The sequence below is a fragment of the Cottoperca gobio genome, chromosome 7 (assembly GCF_900634415.1).
Source record: "Cottoperca gobio chromosome 7, fCotGob3.1, whole genome shotgun sequence".
In the NCBI taxonomy this organism is placed as follows: domain Eukaryota; kingdom Metazoa; phylum Chordata; class Actinopteri; order Perciformes; family Bovichtidae; genus Cottoperca; species Cottoperca gobio.
The window spans coordinates 14,703,181-14,723,757 of NC_041361.1; the positions used below are offsets into that span (position 1 = coordinate 14,703,181).

A 20,577-nucleotide genomic window follows, 5' to 3' on the forward strand; every position below is an offset into this window, starting at 1 on the left:
GGAAAATAAATGCATCAAACACCAGAAAGTTTAGGAAAATATTTGAATATCAATGTGACCTGCCCTGATATAGTGAAGCCAGAACTTCTGGTCCTCTGCTGCACTAGAACATTTTTGCACGAGCTCTGATGCTGTTATATGACAGAGGAGGAATCTGTGTATGAAGGAACACCAGGAGAAGATAACTACTGCCCTGATGAGAGCTTTTAAATCTACTTACAGCTATTGGTGCACTAACGTTGGAACTTCCTCTAGAAAACTCTAAGATCAGCTCTTATTCGGCCTTTGAAAGGATGTTAGTTTAATGTAATATGCGTATAATGAGTAGCTCTAGAGGTAGTAATTACAAATGTATGCACATGGCAGGGTGTTAGTTTTATCATGAGAAGTCCGCTCTAGTTAAGGCTCCGTATGAAGACTCACATGATGCGGGTGCAATGCAGGGAGGGGTCCACAATAAATGGATGTGGGCAGCAATACCCGAAATGTATAACAGCAACATACAGCTGCAACATCACAGTATCAAACAGTTACAAAAGGTTTCCTCGACACAGACTGTAAGTGTGGGCTGGGTTTCCCTGATGCATGTTGCACCTTAGGTCCTCTTAAATTAAAACTAGACCTAGTTATTATAGACCCAGTTTTAATTTAAAATAGAAAATCTGAAGCACTGAGACCATGATCAGGATTAAGGGAAACCAGCTCTCTCTCTCTCTCTTTCTGTGACATCTGTCAAAGTCGATCAGACTGTTCACTCACAGCATACCAGCTCCTGACTGGAATCAGGACACATGCAAAGTTTGAAAGCTAACCCGCTAAGCGACATGCATGCAGAGTGTGGGTCTTCTGTTACAAGCTGGCGTTACACACTATACTCTTATTTACGACAGAGAAAAAGGTCACGTCTGCCTACGGTATGTCATCCGCATGATGCCCTTAAGAAGATGTGTGCAGGAGACGGTGGAGGCTGTGCATTCACACAAACAGTTGCTGGTCGAAAACCTCTACTGGAGTATACAGCACAATTATTTACAACATGTGTGTAGGATCAGGGATGGAGTCAGCCCCCGTTCAGTTCAACCACCTTTAGAAGGGAATCAGCATCACTGATATCTGCTGACAAATTAATTGGCCAAGAGATGGATGAGTTGATTAAAAGTTCTGTATTTAAAAAACAGAAAACAAATTCTGATTTAATTTACGTCCTGCAATGACTGAACTGGAAGGGACTGAACCTCAAACCTGAGGGTGAGGGTGGTCACCATGGGAGCAGGAAGGGCTTCATCTAGTTTGAAGACTACAGGGCTACAGATCTTCATCGTCATCTTTATCAGTGATGCAGTGGAGGGACGGGGAGACAGGCTGCATGCAGATGGGAGGGGAGGGTCCTTGGACAGGTACAGTGTTTGGTCATCTTCTGGAGAGAGACAATGAAAGGAAGGAATACAGAAATATGTTAAGAGTCATATTGAATGATTATAAATTAACTTTCTAATGTTTCTTATTAAAGGACCATTGCAATGGTTTTGTTTGTTTTAATGACGCGTTTATTGCCACACATTTGACAAAGCGTGCCACAAGGTTGTAGACTGATCTTCTAACTTCCAGGCAGCCACTGGTTTCCAGTCTACGGCAGTGTGTTAAAGCTGGCGTGCAGGACTTTTACAAAATAATCAACACCGTTATATTCAAGCCCTTGCCAAACAAGTTCACACAATGCTGATTAAGCCTATCTCCGCCAGGTAAAGACCTCTGTATGTTGCAGCATACAGGGCTCGTGGTGTCTGTGGCTGGCACGCGTATGCCTGCAGGTGAATCTTTCTCTTCCTTGACATGGGAACCCCCCCCACCCCATCACTGCAAACACTTTTTCACCTTCCTTTATTCCAGTAAACTGTGAGTTGATTTTCATAAACTACTGAAACAAATTGAAGGACAGAAAATTGGTTTAAAACGTTCAAAAGCAGGTGATTCGTAGTTAATGTGCGCGTGTGTGTGTGTGTGTGTGTGTGTGTGTGTGTGTGTGTGTGTGTGTGTGTGTGTGTGTGTGTGTGCGTGCTGTTAATTACCATGGCATTAACTTGCAGCGGTCTCCTGCTGAATGATGTAGTGCCTGTTTGAATCATCCACCTCGCTGCTACAGTGAACATCACTTCTGTCGATGCACAAACACAACACTCAGTACACAACCAACTATAACTTAACTTTATCATAATCCTACTGCACAGTACATTTAATAAAAGTCATATGAAGTGTAAAAGTAAATTGATAACAAAATGACAAAGATGTCTTTATTCTAATCTTAACTTATTTGAAGTGACCAGAAACAACAAACAGCTCGGTGTCTCTGTTTACTGTAAACTTACTGTAGCCGACTTCCTCACCTGTTGTCATTGATGTCTCTCGTTTCACTGACACTGTTACCTGCTGGAATGAAAACGTACGTTTAATTTCATTGATTGATTCATTGATCGAACTTATCATTAATTGAAACGTGGATGCAATAATATAACAAAGAGTTTATAAAGATCAGAGCTCTTGACAATAAACGTCTCGTCTGTTCATCATCGTCGTAGATCCATCTCTTTGATATACAGTGTGTACAGCTTTGTCATATGGATTGTCCATGTTGTAATGGTGTTAACTTTTTCTATTCTGTACACTCCACATCTATTGCCCGTCTGTCTGACCTGGGAGAAGGATGCCTCCTCAGTTAAAGGGTTTTTCTTTATCCGAACAGAGGGTCGAAAAGGTGAAAGATCAAATTGTGATATTTGGCTACATAAATGAAATTGACTTGACTTAACATAAATGTAACTCTAAAAGGATCACGTGATCAAAACTGATTTGATGCCAAACTCTGTGTACATGTGCACCCACGTATAGATATGTGAACATTGATTTGGATACAGGCATGCGTGCGTGCTCTTACTCTTACTGTTGTCAATGTTGAGTGGGAAGGACTCCAGTGTGTCTCCAGTGTATCTGCCTGCTCTGTAGCCCAGCGCTGTGGAAACTCTGTGGAAAACAAATACGGTCAAATACGAGCGCAGCGTGAGGCGTCACAAGGGAGGGAGACTTTTCTGATCCAGTCATTTAACAAATGTAAAAAGGTTGACAGAGTCAAAAGGAACACATTCTTAAAGCAATACTTAATGTCAAAGGGAGAAGCCTGCCAGCTGGTTGTAATAACATTAGCATGCTTGGATGAATGACCTCTCAGTACCTGTTTGCAAACACCACAGGATGCTCCAGTGCTGACTCTACCTGATCTCTGACATCTGTCACAGACCTGACTTTTAATCCATGCAATCTGTAGTCTGGAAACCGTGGAAACTGGATTTAAACTCACGTGTTGCTCTGGACAGAGTTAGGGTTGCAGTTGACGCTGGCGGCGCTCGGCTGTGTCACGTTGCCCTGGAAGAGGGCGTTGCTGTAGGTGTTGGCGTGTTCAGTGGCACGGATGTAAGTGTAGAAGGGGTTGGTGGGAGAGCAGACGGGCAGCTGCTTCGGTCTCACTGGCTTGGCTGTCGGGATGATAAAGTAATGTAAAGTAGGGCACAACTACAATTAAAATGGGGGAAAACTGCAGACCACAGAGGTTACAGAAAAGAAAGTCAGTCCAAATTCCATTAACCAGGCAATGACACAAACAAAAGCATGAATGAAATGGTCAAGCTTCAGTGCAGTACCGATCTGTGCTGCATGGGGACGCCTCAGGGCGCTCTTTGCCCTCATGGCGTCCTTGATGCGGTCGACCTCCTGCTGGTAGCGGCGGCGGTCCATCATTGCGCCCTCCTTAGCATCCCTCAGTGCAGTCTCCAGGGCCTTAACTCTCTCAGCAGTAGACCGAAGACGTTTCTCCAACTTTGGAAGCTCACAGCGCAGATCTGCATTGTCACGTACCAGCTGGAGGAGAGAGAGAGAGAGAGCAAGAGAGAGAGGGAGGGAGGGGGGAGACATCACACAGGGTGGAAAAAATAGGAAAATATAACACATCTCTTGGAATGAAAATATCAGGATTACACGTCTCCTGGTCTAATACAACACAAACTGCAGACGGTGCTTACTTCACTAAAGTCACATTTCCTCTCATCCTTTCTGTGTGTCTTACCTGTTTGTGAACCTTTGTAAGTTGGTCCAGGTTATTTTCAAGAAAGGAAATCTTCTGCTTCTGGGTGCAAGACCCCCCGCTATCATCAGGCTCCAATTCGGAACTCTGCAGAGAGGAAGACGAAGCACGAAGATGAGAAAACAAGGAATAGAGGAAGAGGTTTTCTGATGATTGTAACACATGACAGAAGCATTTATAAACACGTGGCTCACTGATTACTGTGATTACTACTCTTTCAAACTCACTTTAGAGTCAAATCTTCCATCTTATCAGTTATCAATACACAGTTAAATGTGCCCAACAACACACATCCAGTATTTTGCGTGACATTAATTCCTTGCAAGATCTTTCTGTTGGATATTTTATCCACTAGTCTTCACAAAAAGTGATTGTTTTGGGGGATTAGAGGAATGGAAGATATTCCTCCTGAGGTTTATCAGTGGATATTCTTCAATGCCGTCTCTTATCATCTTGGAGCTGCTTACTTTTTTAACCCTCGACGTGAGGTCTTGAACGAACAGCTTGCGCAGGTTGTGGAGGGTCTGGAGCTCGCGGGCCTGGAGGACAGGTGGAGTGGAGGTTAGTAAGACAACTATGAAGACAGAAACGCAGCAGCGGACAATGTTTAAGACATATAGTGGTGTATAGTTTACTCACGACAGTCTCCTCCAGACCCTTCAAGTCCTGTTTAGTCTGCTCATGGCGCTCATGCAGGAATCTGACGGAAACAGCAAAACCATCATTACAAAAGAGACAACGAAATATCTATGTGTTGTTCTGAGCGCCCTCTGCTGGAATTTAAAAGTAGGGAGAGTGCACTGTATCAATTATATCCTCAATTATTTCATTTAAATAATCATGGAAACGCCCTCAGAAATCCTCCACAGTATGCTGACACACATGAAGTACTCTATACTCACACATTTATGTTTCTTGATAATCTAATGATGAAACAGTACAAACAAGAAAAGTGGACCTCCCAACACTTACGAGAGCTCCTCCAGGCGCTCACTCTTGGTGTTGTCCTGACACTTCAGGCGTTCAAAGTCAGCGCGAACCTGAGCCAGCTCCAGCTCCAGCTTGGAGTTGCGACTGCAGGTGTGAAACAGCAGCACACAGGTTCAGGAGGAATAACAGAAAGGGAAGAGTTTAGATTCAAATTAATGTACAGCAAACCTGACATTTCACATAAAATAGTTTTGTGTATGCAGGATGAAAACATGTGTGTAATATTACCAAGCATAACAGTAGCATATAATGATTACTACTAAGTGATTATCACATCTATGTATGTATCTTTGTGTAAATAGAAAGAACTAATTAAAGGTGGTCACTGACTCAGTGAGCTCGTCAATGATCCTCTGCTTCTCGTTGATCTCATCCCGCAGGCGGGCCAGCTGCTTGTGATGGAGGCCACGGTGAGACTCGCTCTGCTGACGAGGAACCTTCTGGAAATGAAAAGAGCAAATGCACAGCGTCTCTTCAGATACAAACTTTGCTTGTATTCTATCCTGGAGTGACAGGATGCCCATGTCAGAATTTCAATCCATTTTAATGAATGAACTCAGGTTTCAGGCTGGGCGCACATGTTTCTTACCTTCACATTTCCATCCTCAATCTCACCCTTCTCTCCATCCTTCTCCTCAAGCAGGGAGTTATCTGGTGAAAAAAAGAGAACGAAAGCATTCAGCACAGAGCAACAACCGAATAAAATCTTCAGGCAATTTACTGAGAAAAAGAAAAAGAGGATAAACTATTCCATATTTGTTTTAACAGAATGTGTGTGTATGTGTACACATGTTACCCTGGTCTTGCAGCTTGGCCAGCTCTTCGCTCAGGGAGTCGTGGCTCTCCTCCAGCAGCCTCTTCTTCTGCTCTACGCTCTGCATGTACTCCGTCAGAGAGCGGATCTTAGCTTCATGCTGTACCAACATAAACGCACATACAGGAAATGTAAAAAACAAAACAGCCATGACAAACTACTATAAATGATTCATTCAAGCAGCCTTTCATCAACTCCATCTCTTCTCCATCCCTCACCTGAGAGATGAGGAGCTGGCAGGAGGAGAGCTCCCTTCCGGTCTCCTCCATCTTGCGGTGGCACTCCAGCTGCATGTTCTCCAGCTGGCGGCAGCGCTTCACCATGCTCTTCACCTCCGACTTGATCTTGCTGATGTAGAGGCGAGCCACTGTGAACTCTTCCTCGATCGCACCGCTAATCTCCACCGGCTGAGGATTGGAGAAATAAATGTCAGGTTATTTTCTTTTCCACAGTTTCCCCACAGTTCTTTTTATTAAGCGTTGTATAGTGTACCTGCAGTATATGTGCATTGTTGACCTCTAATTTAAGAGAAGAATCACCATGAAACTTCAGCAGTTAATAACTTTCATTAAGACAATTATTTTTTGTATTATAAATGTTATGAAATCTTTATTTTAATGTTATTTTAAATATGTAAATGAGTCTTATATGTGTTAATTTGCATACATTTCCCAAACAGAAAACTGAACATTGGATAAAGCCAGGATCAAAATTCTTTCATTGTATTTATATAAATCCAGCTATGAATGAACAAAGCCCTTTCTCTAGTCTGGAAGAAGACATGGGATGGTAGCAAAATACCCCAAACTCTCAAAATTGAACAGCGCATGAAAAAACTATTTATTGGCATCTAGTGTCTCATCTTCTTCTTCTCTGTTTAAACTTAGAGCCAACTCACCAGCTTAATCTCCCCGTTGCCTACGATGTTGCTGAACTCGCTGAGGTCCCTCATCAGACCATTGAGGACGTCAGCGATGCGTTTCCTCTGCTGTCCGCTCACCTCCTGCATACGAGACAGCTCTGCCTCCAGCTCCATCAGACTGGCCTGTTGCAAAGAAAAAGAGAGGAAGAGAGGATCAGTAAGGATCAGCGAAGCACCCAGAGACCACAAACCTCCATTAGAAAATGTTTAATGTACATCTAGACTGGGAAACCAGCGGATCCACTAATATTTAAATCATATACAAGTGAGGTTACTCCACCAAAGAACAGAGGCATTGTTGGAGTTTCAAACTCTCGGTTTTAGTGATAAACGTTACTCTAACTGGGAGATGGAGACCATCAATTTTGGAGAATATGTAAAACCTGTCCAGGGACAATAAGGCTTTCTAGAAGGATGACATGTGCAAGATTTCTCGTGGCCACTGAAATAGACAACCAACAATGAGAAAACAGTAATGCATTTTAAAAAGACATTTCTGTAGCACAATAAATATCATGGGACTGAAAACCTCCTTGGCAGAGACATTCTCATTATTCCTCCTAAAAGCCTACCATTTTCTGGGATAGTTGGTTGGCCAGCAGCTGGTTCTGCATGCCTTTCTCCTCCACCTCCTGGCTCTTGTGGTCGTAGTTGATGGCCAGCTCCTCCAGAGCCTGCAGCACCTCCTTCACCTCCGCTTTGGCGCAGTCGCTCTCCACTTGCAGCCTCCCGAGTTCAGCCTGGACCTTGTCCCCATCGCCCTTGGATGATGCCAGGAGCTGGAGGGAGGGAAGGACAGAAAAGAGGGGGAGACAGATTACGACCTTCAATCAAGACAAAAGACAACATTTTGTCCTTAATTATTTAAGGGCTGCTTGAAAGCTGGAGGTTGGTTTTAAGCATACATTTAGAATTAGTGTCTCAAACATAGTCTGTGTGTGTATACAGTGTGTATTTGTTTGTGTGAGTTTGCGTATACTGACCTCATCCTGGTCCAGCATCTGCTGCTTCAGCTTCTCCACAAACTGGCACTGCAGGTTGATGTCATCATCCTGCATTAACAAGATATTATCATAAATACCAACCACTCTCTTGCATGTGTGTATGAATACCCAAAAATTTTAGTCTTTCATCTACTTTGTCCATGATCGTTTTACATAAATCCATATTTACATTTCAGTCTAAGATGTCGGCAATGTTTTACACAAGTGAGAAAGATACTAAAATATATTCCTGTTGCATCTTATTTTATACTAATTGTAAACATGTGTCTTCTCTCAGGTGTCTTTCCACAAGCTGCAGTCCTCGAGCCACTCTTCAAAAAGAACAATCTAGAGACATCACTAATGACCAACTATAGGCTCATATCAAACCTCACATTTTTAAGGTCGATTGAAGGAATTTGGTTCAGCAGGATTTGGAAAAATGGCCCATGCATTTATCTTCAGTAGACTCGATTACTGTAGCGGTGTCTTTACAGGTCTGACTAGAAACCTCTAACTAAAGACAGCTGCGGCTGATTCAGAACGCTGCTGCTCGAGTCCTGACTAACACCAAGAGAGTGGATCACATCACTCCCGTTTGGAAGTCTTTTCACTGGCTTCCTGTCCGTCAAAGAATTTACTTCAAAATGCTTCAGCTGGTTTATAAAGCAACGAAAGGTTTAGAGCCAAAATAAATGTCTGATCTTCTGCTACATACTGAAGCAAAGTGTCTGTTGCAGTTAATGTGTTCTTATGTTTGGACCTTGTCATCCAGCTGCTTGTAGAGCTTGCGGATCTCCTCCTCGTACTTCTGCCGCTCCTCCTCGGAAATGCGGACAACAATGGAGGAGGTGTCATTGTCCAAAATGGGACGCTCCTCGATGGTCTCAAAACGGGTCACCACGTCTGGTGAGGTCTGCTCAGTCTCAGGCACATTCTCTCCTGAGGGGAGGGATGAAAGGACAAAGAGGACAGAGAAACAAATACATCAGAATGAGGCCGTTCTGTTAACGATGTAGTTGGAGTTCAGCCAGTCAGAAAACACTCAATGTGTCCCACCGTTTCTCCAGCGGTTGAGCTCAGTCTCCAGCTTCAGGACGGTTTCCTTCAGAGTCTTGTTCTTCTCCTTCTCCTTCTCGAACTTCCTCTTCCACTGCTCCGCTGTCAGCTCCAGGTTGATGGAGGCGGTGTTCCTGATGGTCTTGGCACTGTGACAGAGGAAGACAAAGACAGAGAGACACGGTGGAAAACGTGAATCTGTTTTTTAGGTGATTAAGGAAAGGACCGATGATAGGTGTTGGTGATATAGCTCCAAAGTCACCTGACAAGTATGAGATTCATACCTCCCTGGTGAGAGAACATTATTAAAATTATTATATAAGTCGGCCGTGTCAGTTAGCTTCTGCATCTGACTTGTTTGGATTTTAGGCCATGCCCAAAATACTTTATTACCTTCCTTTTAAGGGGTAAATATAATCAGTTGAGTCCTTGCTGAAAAACATGGCAGCATGCCAAACTGTAAACTACAATTTCTTAAAGCGGCCATGACTGTATCCAAAGATGCATTGCCAAGTATCAGATTAATTCCTCCCTGTGTTCCTCCTCATGTCTGCATACTATTATAGTCAAAACTGTGTGTGATATAATCAAGTTGGCAGTGTACGCCTCTGCTGTGTTTGGGTTTTAGTAGGTCACTCCCAAAAATAGGTCAAAATCCTGCTTTTGAAGAGAACATTTAGTGAGTTTCCTGCTAAATGTGTGGCAGCATGTGAAAAAGCAGTAAACATGTTTTGTTGGTTTTCCTGCTCTGTGTAGAAGTTAACATCTTTAAATATATATATATTCTTTCCAAAGACGCATCAACAAATGTATCTACCGTTGTCCAAACATCAGAGTCGACTTGGTCTCGGCGTCGTTGTAGCTGGAGGGAGAGCAGCAGATGAACATGGTGGTGCGACAGTTCCCACCGAGGGAGTCCTGCAGGATGCGGGTCATTTTGCTGTCACGGTACGGCACGTGAGTTTTCTGCAGGAGAGAGAAGAAGGGTGGGAAGATGACACAGAATGAAAGAAGAAGAACAGAGAGGGGAAAAGATCAAGATCACAAGACAATTTAGAACCAAAAGAATGAGAGAAATGCAGCAGGTATGCATCATTTGCTTCCTGTTCTTGGGCTTCTGCAGTGATTCATCAGAAGATCATGTTCAGCAACAATGTACATAAATGTTCATCCTGATTTCTTTAGATATTCTAATGAACCCCAGAACTGCTGTCAAAAGTCTCAGATTGTGACGCATCAAACTAATCTTATAATTGGCTCGGACAGTTTTGGCATTTGACAGCCAAACCTGTTGAGTTGGCAGAGAAATAAAAGAAGGGTGTCGGTACTGGGATGCATTTCATTAACAAATCGACAGGAGGGACCGACAGCTACTGCATATTAATGTTAGAAATGAGAGAGGAAGGTTATTTGGTAGAGTATCTGAACCTGGAGGTAAACAGGTCAATTCCAGTTGAAATGAAAATTAAACACGTTTGAATTTATTGATATGTGAAGAAAGTACAGCTCCTTAAATATCTCACATATTGGCTCAACACTGACATACAGTATTCTCCAAAAGAGTAAGTATGACCACTTTTTGCCACTTCACCACTGATTTATTTGTACTTTAATCTAGATCTGTATATGTCCTCGTCTATTTTACTGTAAATCCTGAGGCACAATTGTTCCTCTACTGTATAAAAAGTAGGGTGGAAATCGCTCACCGTGCCCTCAGCCAGAGCAGAGATGACATTTCCCAGAGCAGAAAGAGACTTGTTGATGTTTTTAGCCTCGTCCAGGACGGCTCCTGCTGCTCCAGTCTTACTGACCTGGAATAAAGAAAGAGAGTCAAACATGAGAGATGAACAGCTGAAGAAAAACACAGACGTCGTTTATTTGAAGCAGCTGAATTGCATGTTGGGAGTTGTTGATTTATAATGTCTCCTACCTTCTCACTGCCAGCCAGATCCACCAGATACAGTTTTCCACACAGTTTCTGCTCAGTCTCCACATGCTCCTGCTTGATGTTGATCAGGAAGATGCTGTGGCTGCGAGAACTGTGCTCGTTCATATCTGCACAAAGACAGAAGCAACAATACCGTCGGGGTTGACAAAAGGCAAAGAGGTTCCCTGCAGTCTTTGGATGTTAAAAGTGGTGTTTTTGGAAGGATAAAGAATGAAGATCTAATGTAATCAAACTTTATTTCTTCCAAAAATGTGCCTGTGTACAAGGAAATCACATTTGTTTCACAATAGAGAACAGAGACTACTTTGTAATCATGGAGATTTGAACTGAACAATTATAAATTCACCATTTAAACCTGACTCAGTGACATACAGTTACCCTTGTTTTACAAAAACATAGAAACTAACATTTACCATCAAATGTTATTACTGCAGCAGAAATATATCATTTTCACAGAGTGCAGATGACGAGCAGCACTGGTCTGAATGTCTCTCTTCATCAGACGGACAGTAGGTTTCTCTGCAGGTGATATCTGAGGGCGTCAGCTCAGTGTTTGCAGAGCGTCGCCCCATTAATCTGCCATCACCGCTCTGCAGCACCGTGAGTCAGCAGGCATCAACCAGGAAACAGAAAAGACTGCGCTGCTCCTGAACGCAGCTCTGAGCAAATCAACTGCTGCTTACTGTCCATGTTCAAAGCTAGATTATTGAGCAGACTTTCTTTATGAGTAAATCATTTATAAATTATGCAATTATATTTAAATGTATGATATATAAATAAATACACATACAGGCAGACATTAATATTTATAGCGATTTTGCATGCTTTGTATCGTCTGCCGCAGCACAAGCTGTAGTTTGTCTAACCCTAACCCTGTAGTGTGAAGAGAGTGAGCTGGGTCAGACACTTTATCAGCCTGTCTGGTAAGAGATGCCATGTTCTTCTATAGCAGTCTGTACCAAGTGAGCAAACTGAGCTTTTCAGCTTCAAATCATTTTATTCAAACTCTTCTGAAGACAAATATCTGTTAACATTAGTTATAAACCGCTCAGGTTTGTTCCCCTGACATAAGACACTAAAAGCTTTGCAGAGGACTCAGCCTCTGGAGGACTGGAAACATCATACTCGTCCTATAGTGCATACTTTATTTACTTGATAATTAAATCGATAGGCCTATAATATTCCTGTGTTTACAATTATTACTGATTAAAACACATTTTGAACAGCAGATTAAGTTATTGGCTTGAAAGTTAATTGAAATGTATTTCTTTCCCACATTCCAGTTAACTTGCTCTAACTTGTCAATTGGCACCTGCAAGATGATTTTGTTTTTAGTGCATCATTCTCTACCACCTACACTCCACTTCTTTCAGCAACAAACACATATAATAATAAAAAATGTGAAGGTGGCAGGAATACTATTGGGCCATGCAGCATTTGGTTGCACATCAATTAATGTATGAAGTAACTGTGAATTAACATTCCTTCTATTAAGTGTGAACAACTCCCATGAAGTCATAGTGACTTGATCATTTATTAATGGTGAGCAACAGGAATTCATCCTGCAATAATTCATGTGTTAAATCATCATTTGTCATGCATTAGTATATGTATTAAGTATTACTTAAGTATATGAGGGTAGCTATTATTATACATTATTACATGCTGAGATTATTGGATTATTTTTGTGACTGCAGTGATTTAATTTTTAGGGTGATTAAGGACTCGCACTGAGAAGCAGGAATGTTAATGCAACACATTTCCTTCTGGTTAAGTGCTTTTATCTCTAATATCTCTTAAGAGTTTCCAGCACTGTAACATATTGGGGGTCATTCAATGTCTCTCTAATTCGGGCATATTGATCCTCTTGTATGTATGCAGATAGTCCTGCAGCACAGATGGTTTGCATTGGCTGACATTTAAGGTAAGGTCCAAGACACTTTACAAAAAAGGGCAAAATCAAATCATCTCTTTAAAGTTTCACAGAAAGTCTAAAGTGAGGACGAACAATCATACGGAGCGCTGAGGCACAACGTGCATTAACTCTGAGGAAAGATCAGTGAAGCCATCCGGGTGTTTTTGTTGAGCACTGAATCCCACAGCTCATCTTGGCTCACTCTTTTCACTTCATCACTGTGAGTCAGCACAAGACTCCACCACAGGAAACCATTAAGGTTTTGTAATGGCTTGTCATTTGGATAGTTCTCCAAGGAGTGGCTTTATTGTATTTTTACCTTTTGAAATACCTCCACTGAAATACAAAATCAGTCTTAACAGTAGTGATTGAAACTTATTATTGTTTGCTTAATGAAATGTGGGGTGTGATCATTGTTTTTGCTCTTTTAGAGCAAACCCCCTGAAGAAAGATGCTTACACTACTGAAGCATTTTTATGGATTTGATGGAGAACAATCACCCGCAGTAGTTGAGCCATGAGTAAGACATTATTACTGAACATAGAGGAGCGAGCCAGCAGCAAACAAGGAATAACAGATGAGAGAACTTTTATTTTCTAATATTTGGAAGGTTTTGTAACATACGTTAAAGATAAACATACTGTTGTCAGTTTACTGAGTACAGCACTTTAAGAAACCATCTTATTAGACGAGCGGTTTCTGTTGGTTACTGGGAATGACTTCATTGGGATAATGGCTGCAAGCAGAGACGTAGTTCTGCTTTGTTGCTTTCTCCAAGCACACAATAACTGCCCACGGCTGCCAATTACTTTACAGTGAGCTTCATCTGGCAGGATCTTATTTCTTTTTATGAGAATGAATGAAGCTTGGAAATTATAGCGTGCTGTAATATGAAGATTACATAATCAGACAACATAACAGGCTACATGAACTCAGCGGTCACTTTACGCATCAGTAACTAGTGTAAGTGCTACTGCCGGCACTGAAAAGAAAATAGATCCCGTGCTCCGATAGGAAAGTAGAGGAACAAGATGAGACATCTAAAATGTTTCACTGTAAGCATTTGGCTTTTGGGGTGTCTGAAATATATATATATATTTCTTTTGATGATTTCCGTCCTGAATTGTAATAGTCATCTACTCACTGTATATCATGTGTTGCAACAACAATATTCTTAGATAAAGACTCACTGGTCACAGCAACATGGCGGGCAGCTTTGCCCTCGTCGATCACATCCATCACCTCATCAGGGCTGGAGACAAAACGCTCAGTGCATCCCTGAGGAGAGGAAAGGAGAGGAGAGGAGAGGAGAGGAGAGGAAAGGAAAGGAAAGGAAAGGAAAGGAAAGGAAAGGAAAGGAAACAAGGAGAGGAAACAAGGAGAGGGAAGGAGAGGAGAGGAAACAAGGAGAGGAGAGGGGAGGAGAGGAAACAAGGGGAGGAGAGGAGAGGAGAGGAGAGGAGAGAAGAGAAGAGAGGATATGAGAAGAGAGGAGAGGAGAGAGGAGAGGATATGAGAGGAGAGGAGAGGGGAGAGGAGAGGAGAGGAGAGGAGAGGAGAGGAGAGGAGAGGAGAGGAGAGGAGAAGAGAAGAGAGGAGAGAAGAGAGGATATGAGAAGAGAGGAAACGAGGAGAAGAGAGAGGAGAGGAGAGACAGAATATGAGTCTGACTTCATTTCATCTAAAAAGACGACATACAAAACTATTTCACAAACCTTGACAAATGGCACCCTGTTCTTATCCTCATGGACAGACAGGTTGGTCTTTGTCACTAAAAGAAAATAGAGAAATATTTAAATGATGTGTTGTAAGTATTTTAGAACAAAGTACAACAAATCCATGCAGTAGCTAAATTGGTTCAACATTACTTTATATTTCACAAATCAAAATACTTTGAAAGTGATTCAATTAGAACTCATTAGCACAAACCATCTAGAAGGTCACGGATTTTGTCCATGTAGATCTCAAAGTATGAAACCTGTTGGAGAAACACAAAAATACGAAACCAAATTTACCTCAGGGTGAAATGTAAAACACATCACACAACTTACTGTACGTACACAGTTTTGATTAACTGTTTGCACACACAATGTAAAGACTGATACAAGAAAACAAAAGGAGAACAGACGATAAACACAATACAAGACATTATCTACTGTAACGGCACAAATACACCACCTTGATGTGGAATTCCAGGTTTTCATCCATGGCAAAGATGTGGTTGAAAATGTCCTCAGCGATGCGAGGAATGATACCCATCTGGTGAGGATCGTGCAGCTTGCCCTGAAACAGGAAGTCACAGATAAGGATACAACTTAGAGTGGGATGGTTATCCAGGGCCAAAGGCTAATGGATACTTAATGCAATAACACCTTTACATTCTTATAAAAAGTCTGATCAAAGCGGAGGACAGTAAAAGGCTTGGCAGAAAAAAGAGAAATGTTATCCTGGTAGAACCACAAAGAGTCAACAACATATAGACCAAGTAGACACTTAAAGTAAGGTCTGGTGGATCCTTCTGTGAGACCTGACACCAGTTTCTAGTGACATTAAAATTAGTCAGAATAGAAATTGTGAAAATACATTTCATATACAAATGATTGTGTAAACAGCTCTCCAGGTCTGAGTGGTTGGGTCATATTAAGGTTCATTTGAAGGATAAGTTTTGATTAAGTGCTCTGAATACTGTACCTCCATGGTGTGAGTCTTCCCGGAGGCGGTTTGTCCATATGCGAAGATAGTGCCATTGTATCCACCGAGAACATCTATGAGAAACACAGAACAACAAATGAGAACTCATACATTTCAAATATCGGACATATTTTGACGTGGCTGATCATCCGTACCCTTGACAATCTGCTTGGCGCAGGTGTTGTACACCTGCTCCTGGGTGGTGTTGGTTGGAAACACTCGATCGAAGGCATAGGACTTCCCCTGTGAAGACCATGAACAACAACAACAAATGAACAAAAAGCAAAAGAAGGTGGTTTATCTCCAAATTGAGATTTTTCAGTTTAGTCTCAGGACATTTAATTAAATCAGAAGGTGCAGTATTTAGCAGTAGATGTTTTCAAATCTCTTTTCTAGCAGTGAGTCATCAGTTTGAGCTTCGGAAGATGATCTCAGCACCGTGAGGTGGCCCCATAAAATAATAAGATTCACACTTATAAAAAGGATGGGACGTTCTTAAACCTTTAAATGTCGTCTCTCAGCACATTAATGTTACCAACACAACATATTGCTGTTTTCTTATGAAATCTTCAAAACGCCAATTCTGATGAAAACTAAACATTTTCTTTCAGGCTTCAGAAATACCTCTTGAACCAATTCAAGCAAAAAACAAGACAAATAAAAATTTATTATTTTCTCATGACGTGGCAAATAAGCAGCATCACCCCGGACTCTGAGAATGCTTCAGTGTTGCTGCTACTTAGGGATGCTTTGTGAAACGCTGCTTTCATCTTCTCGAGCAAGTCCACAACAAAAGAAGATGATATCAGCAGAGAGTGAGATAACCGGTTCTGCGGAGCTTCTTCCTCTCTGCTCATTGAAGCCATATTTCACCCGGGACCTGGCAACTTCAGATGACAGACGGGGGAAAGGACGCTGTTTTTCCATTACTAGCTATTTACATATATACATATTACATATCTATGATTGTGGGTTTCTATCATCAGGCTTCCTGAAAAATAGAAACATGTTCCTGATATTTTCTGAACATATTGTAAGATTAAGGAGCATCTCCTGCTGTGCTGAATTGAAACATTTGAACAATTTGTTTGTTAGTATTTTAGAACTACAGCTCCCATGAGGCTTTGACTTTATTTTGCTGAATTCCAATAAAGTAATCATCCTTATATGTTTCTTGAAGAAATAGTTGATATTTTTGGAAATACACTCTCTATACACTTTCATGCAGAGAATCACTGTACAATGAATATGAAGCTACAGCCAGGAGACCGTTAGCTTAGCTTAGCACAAAGACTGGAAACAGGGGGAAACAGCTAGCCAGGCTGTCTTTTGATGGGAAAGAAATATGCCAACCAGCCACCGTAAAGCTCACTAGTTACAATGTTATGATCCAAGTTGTTTAATTGTGCTTTTAAGGAGGTTATGGGCCAGACAATTTCTTTCTTTCAAGCTTTGTGCCAAGATACCTAACTACTTAACTTATGGCTAGCTAATGTCTCCTCTTAACTCTTGGCAAGAAAGTGAATAAGCATATTTCCCAAAATGTTGAATTATTCCTATAAATGATGAAAGCTCAGATATTACTGTCCACTGAAGCTGTAGATGCATTTGTTTAGAATATGAACAGAAAACGAGGAGGATGTTTCGGATTTCTAAGAAAAAGGGACTAAATAAAAGCTCTGAGTTACAGATGCTCGTTAAAAGGGTAGGCAGAAGAGGGGACGGGACAGAAAAGGTTTTAACAATGAGTACATGGTATGAAACCACTTGTGTACACAGGAAGTAGGTCGACAAATACAAAAAGATGAGGCTCCTACGCACTGTTTACAGCATTTTAAAAGACTGCGTCAGAACTACAACACACTTTAAATGTTCTTTTGATTTTTACGTTGATGTGTTAGAAACTAAATCTACAGGAAACTTTCAAACTTTGCACCCAATTAAATCAGCTCCTCCTAAAAAACAAACAATCTTGCATGACACGCAGACGAGTGACTCAGCCTGACGAGCCTCGCTGCCCTGAATGTCATCGTCCTGATCGGATACAGAGGCCACAACGCAACACAATAATGTGAGCTGCCAGAACATGAGCCGTATTAAATGTCATTAACAAATTGACTCGTCTGCAGACCTCCCCCATGGCAGAGTGATTTACCAGAGAGAGACATTCTGGCCCAGGACGAGGGGAGGAGGGACAAAAAGAGACGTAAAAATGGAGATGGATGAGCAAAAGCAACATAATGGTGAGAGTCAAAGAGGCAGACACAAAATAGAGAGAGAAAAACAGTAAGATGAGACAGAAAAATGCAAAGACAGACAGATGGAGCCGGAGACAAGGCAGGTCAGCCAGTGATGCACAAGCTCGCTGGATGATTATTGATCCTCTCTGTGGGCAATTAGAGAGATCAGTTTCTGACTGTCCATGAGAGCAGAGAGGAAGGTCAGGTAGATGTTTCCATTACCTCAACATGACTCCTCCCACAGCACACTGCATTTACCAGCCAGAAGAGAACCAAAGCTAACTATTCCTCTTCTGTTAGCACCCCAAGCAGTACTTGTGTACTATCTTTGTGTTTCTTTTAGCATTCCTTAAGACATGGAATATTTGGCCCAGAACAGAACATGTAAAGAGGAACAATCAACATATACAAGCAACATTATGCAACAACTCTCAAGCCTCAAGCGATGGGATCGATTCCAATTCATGTCTCCTAAATGTAAATGTGAACCACGTAGCTATGATCACAAATCTGAAAATATTTCAATTCAATTTGTTTACAATACTAAAACCATATAAAAACAAAACTGTAGCTGTATTATTTCAGTTTGTTTATGATACAAGTGAACTTGTTTCAAGATGTTTACGATCTTTAAAGAACAGCCTACTGGATAAGGAAGGTTGCTGCCCTAACTATTTAATTTTTGGCACCATAACTTTATTTTATTTTATTTGTATTAGAATCTAACACTGAAATAAGGATAACTGGCAGTTATTTTATTTAGAAGAAATATTGTTTTTATAGACAAAAACGCAATAAGATGACATTTGGATAAACGTGAGAGAAATCTTTTCCAGTTTTGACAAAAGACTAATTCAAGCGTGCTGAGATGAAAGTGTTCCCTACACAACACAGCCACACGCTCTCCAGCTGTTAAACATTCAGAATATATTGTGTATAATTTGCATAGTGTATCCTCCCTTTCACACATTATCTTATCTTCAGAGTAAACAAGTAATACAGCATCATCAGATTTTGGTCTACCCAGCTCACTAGCCCCCATTTCTCCCAACTTCAACATCTACTACAAAGATCCTCAGCAGACGTCATCTCTGCACCAGTATATCTGTCTGCACCTGCTGAGTAATGAACCCACAACACAATACAATAGAAAGCCTGCTGTGCTGAAGGCTGACCTCCTTCATGGCAGCATTAAGGCTAATTAGGCTAATTATCTTAAACACACATAATGAATGAATTTATCTTTGATGGTTTTGTTAGATGAATGTGATAAATCACAATTACTCATAAAGGGCAATGACTGACTGATATAAGCCTACAGAAAAATACAGCAATTTACTGTTTGAAATGTGTCAGCATCTCTATCTCTTTAGACGAGCCATATGCTCATGATAACAAGGTGTTGGCCATGTTTCATTCATAGGCTACACAGTGAGCTACACTCATCAGCTGAAGCAAAAGGCCAGTTGGCGCACTTCAACAACATTATATGTTTTTGTGCTTTGTCATGTTAAGGAAACGCCAGATTGTGGGGGGGAAAGCTGTATTATTTCCCTGCACTGCACCAATTATAATGTGTTCCTGCCGATCCAGGACCCAAACAGATGAGACTGGCTGATGATTTATTGATGAAGGGCCTGCTTGCACAACAAAGCGCCTCTCTTTACTCACCGCGACGAGGACAGTGTCGTCTCCTTGGAATTTGGGGATGAACTGGTCCCCGCGTACGACCTCAGACTGGTTGAGAGGACGAAAGCGACACAGCACTTTTATGTTGCACTCCGCTGGGACATCGGCCATTGCGCAGATTCAAGGAGGAGGAAGGATGCTGCCTTCTGCTGAGCGGAGAAGATGCTGCGGAGGCTGGAGGCGACCCGTCGCTGCTCGGGGCCCGATCTGACCGTCAAAATAAACGGCGAGGGAAGCGCAGTGACTTCGTCCTTCTGCGTCGAAAAGGACTGGCAGCACGGTGGCGAGGTTGGATGGATGTATCCTGACAAGCTGAGAGAGGATGCAATTTATTTGTGCGCAGCTGGAAGGTGTTTCCGTGTCGCAGAGGCGGGCGGGCTAAATTAGATGTCAAACCCCAAAACGATCCCCTACATCATTAAAATAACCGACTGGATTGTTCTTGTCGGTTCGTTTGACGCGGTCTTTCTCTCTCTCGTGTTTTTTATTTTGCTTCTCGGCTGCAGTGGTGGATGTGCGTCAGGCCGGTTGAAGGTGAGATGCTGCTGGAAGGGCAGGGAGGTAAAGCTGCTGCTGATCGGCCTGCTTTGGTCGCCACAGCGCCCTCTATCGGTGGGTGAAGGCAGGGCGTGGTCTGCATCCGTCTCTTTAAAGTGGTACCCACACAGCCTCGTCATCGTCAGCTCAGCATCCTCACAGGCAGGCGGAAACCAGAGCGCCATACTGCAGCGTCACATCCTCAGAGCCAAGAAGCATAACTTCATTACTTTGTGTAAAAGCAGCTGCCAGGCCCGACGATGCAGTGACTAATCCTCAGTCACACTTTGGCCCCTCTCCGATACCTGACTGGAGGCCATTTCTTGGAAGGAATAAGAAACCATTATGGGAAGGCAGTGGAGCTTATTGATTAAAAAATGATATTTGGCCTCACCTTGAAGGAGCATCAGTGTCTGATGAGACTGGGATGATGCAGCACAATATAAAAACACATTACCATTTAAAGACTCATACTTACTATAGAGTGATCAAATACAAATCAGAAAGCACTCATTGAGCACATACTGTATACTTATACCAAGGCTGCACAATGCAGTACATTTATTTTCTACTAATTCTGGATATTTATCTGCCTAGAAAGCAACATAATTATGAGATGTTGTGCCAGATTTCTAAAGTTAAGGACATTTTCAATTA

At 41.9% G+C, this 20,577-nt stretch overlaps 1 protein-coding gene across 4 annotated transcripts in view; it reads right to left on the bottom strand.

The window, feature by feature from the left end:
* kif5aa (kinesin family member 5A, a) overlaps positions 1 to 20,062 on the bottom strand; it is a 21,251-nt gene extending 1,189 nt beyond the window's left edge. Inside the window, exons 1-29 of one of the 4 annotated variants that reach the window (XM_029435868.1) lie at positions 19,366 to 20,062; positions 15,610 to 15,697; positions 15,455 to 15,528; positions 14,942 to 15,046; positions 14,693 to 14,741; positions 14,479 to 14,534; positions 13,954 to 14,041; positions 10,831 to 10,955; positions 10,607 to 10,711; positions 9,718 to 9,866; positions 8,901 to 9,049; positions 8,605 to 8,783; positions 7,842 to 7,910; positions 7,431 to 7,637; positions 6,835 to 6,981; positions 6,155 to 6,343; positions 5,919 to 6,036; positions 5,712 to 5,773; positions 5,453 to 5,562; positions 5,105 to 5,206; positions 4,772 to 4,832; positions 4,600 to 4,671; positions 4,115 to 4,219; positions 3,693 to 3,909; positions 3,353 to 3,527; positions 2,933 to 3,018; positions 2,385 to 2,427; positions 2,070 to 2,155; positions 1 to 1,417 (exon numbers count right to left, since the gene is read on the bottom strand). The exon at positions 1 to 1,417 is cut by the window's left edge and continues 1,189 nt beyond it. In XM_029435868.1, coding sequence (XP_029291728.1) covers positions 2,077 to 2,155; positions 2,385 to 2,427; positions 2,933 to 3,018; positions 3,353 to 3,527; positions 3,693 to 3,909; positions 4,115 to 4,219; positions 4,600 to 4,671; positions 4,772 to 4,832; positions 5,105 to 5,206; positions 5,453 to 5,562; positions 5,712 to 5,773; positions 5,919 to 6,036; positions 6,155 to 6,343; positions 6,835 to 6,981; positions 7,431 to 7,637; positions 7,842 to 7,910; positions 8,605 to 8,783; positions 8,901 to 9,049; positions 9,718 to 9,866; positions 10,607 to 10,711; positions 10,831 to 10,955; positions 13,954 to 14,041; positions 14,479 to 14,534; positions 14,693 to 14,741; positions 14,942 to 15,046; positions 15,455 to 15,528; positions 15,610 to 15,697; positions 19,366 to 19,494 — 3,138 coding nt within the window. In that variant the 5' untranslated portion in view covers positions 19,495 to 20,062 and the 3' untranslated portion in view covers positions 1 to 1,417; positions 2,070 to 2,076. The remainder of the gene's footprint in view (positions 1,418 to 2,069; positions 2,156 to 2,384; positions 2,428 to 2,932; positions 3,019 to 3,352; positions 3,528 to 3,692; positions 3,910 to 4,114; positions 4,220 to 4,599; positions 4,672 to 4,771; positions 4,833 to 5,104; positions 5,207 to 5,452; positions 5,563 to 5,711; positions 5,774 to 5,918; positions 6,037 to 6,154; positions 6,344 to 6,834; positions 6,982 to 7,430; positions 7,638 to 7,841; positions 7,911 to 8,604; positions 8,784 to 8,900; positions 9,050 to 9,717; positions 9,867 to 10,606; positions 10,712 to 10,830; positions 10,956 to 13,953; positions 14,042 to 14,478; positions 14,535 to 14,692; positions 14,742 to 14,941; positions 15,047 to 15,454; positions 15,529 to 15,609; positions 15,698 to 19,365) is intronic. The other 3 variants (XM_029435871.1, XM_029435870.1, XM_029435869.1) reach the window with 3 other exon arrangements.
* Positions 20,063 to 20,577: the final 515 nt, after the last annotated feature.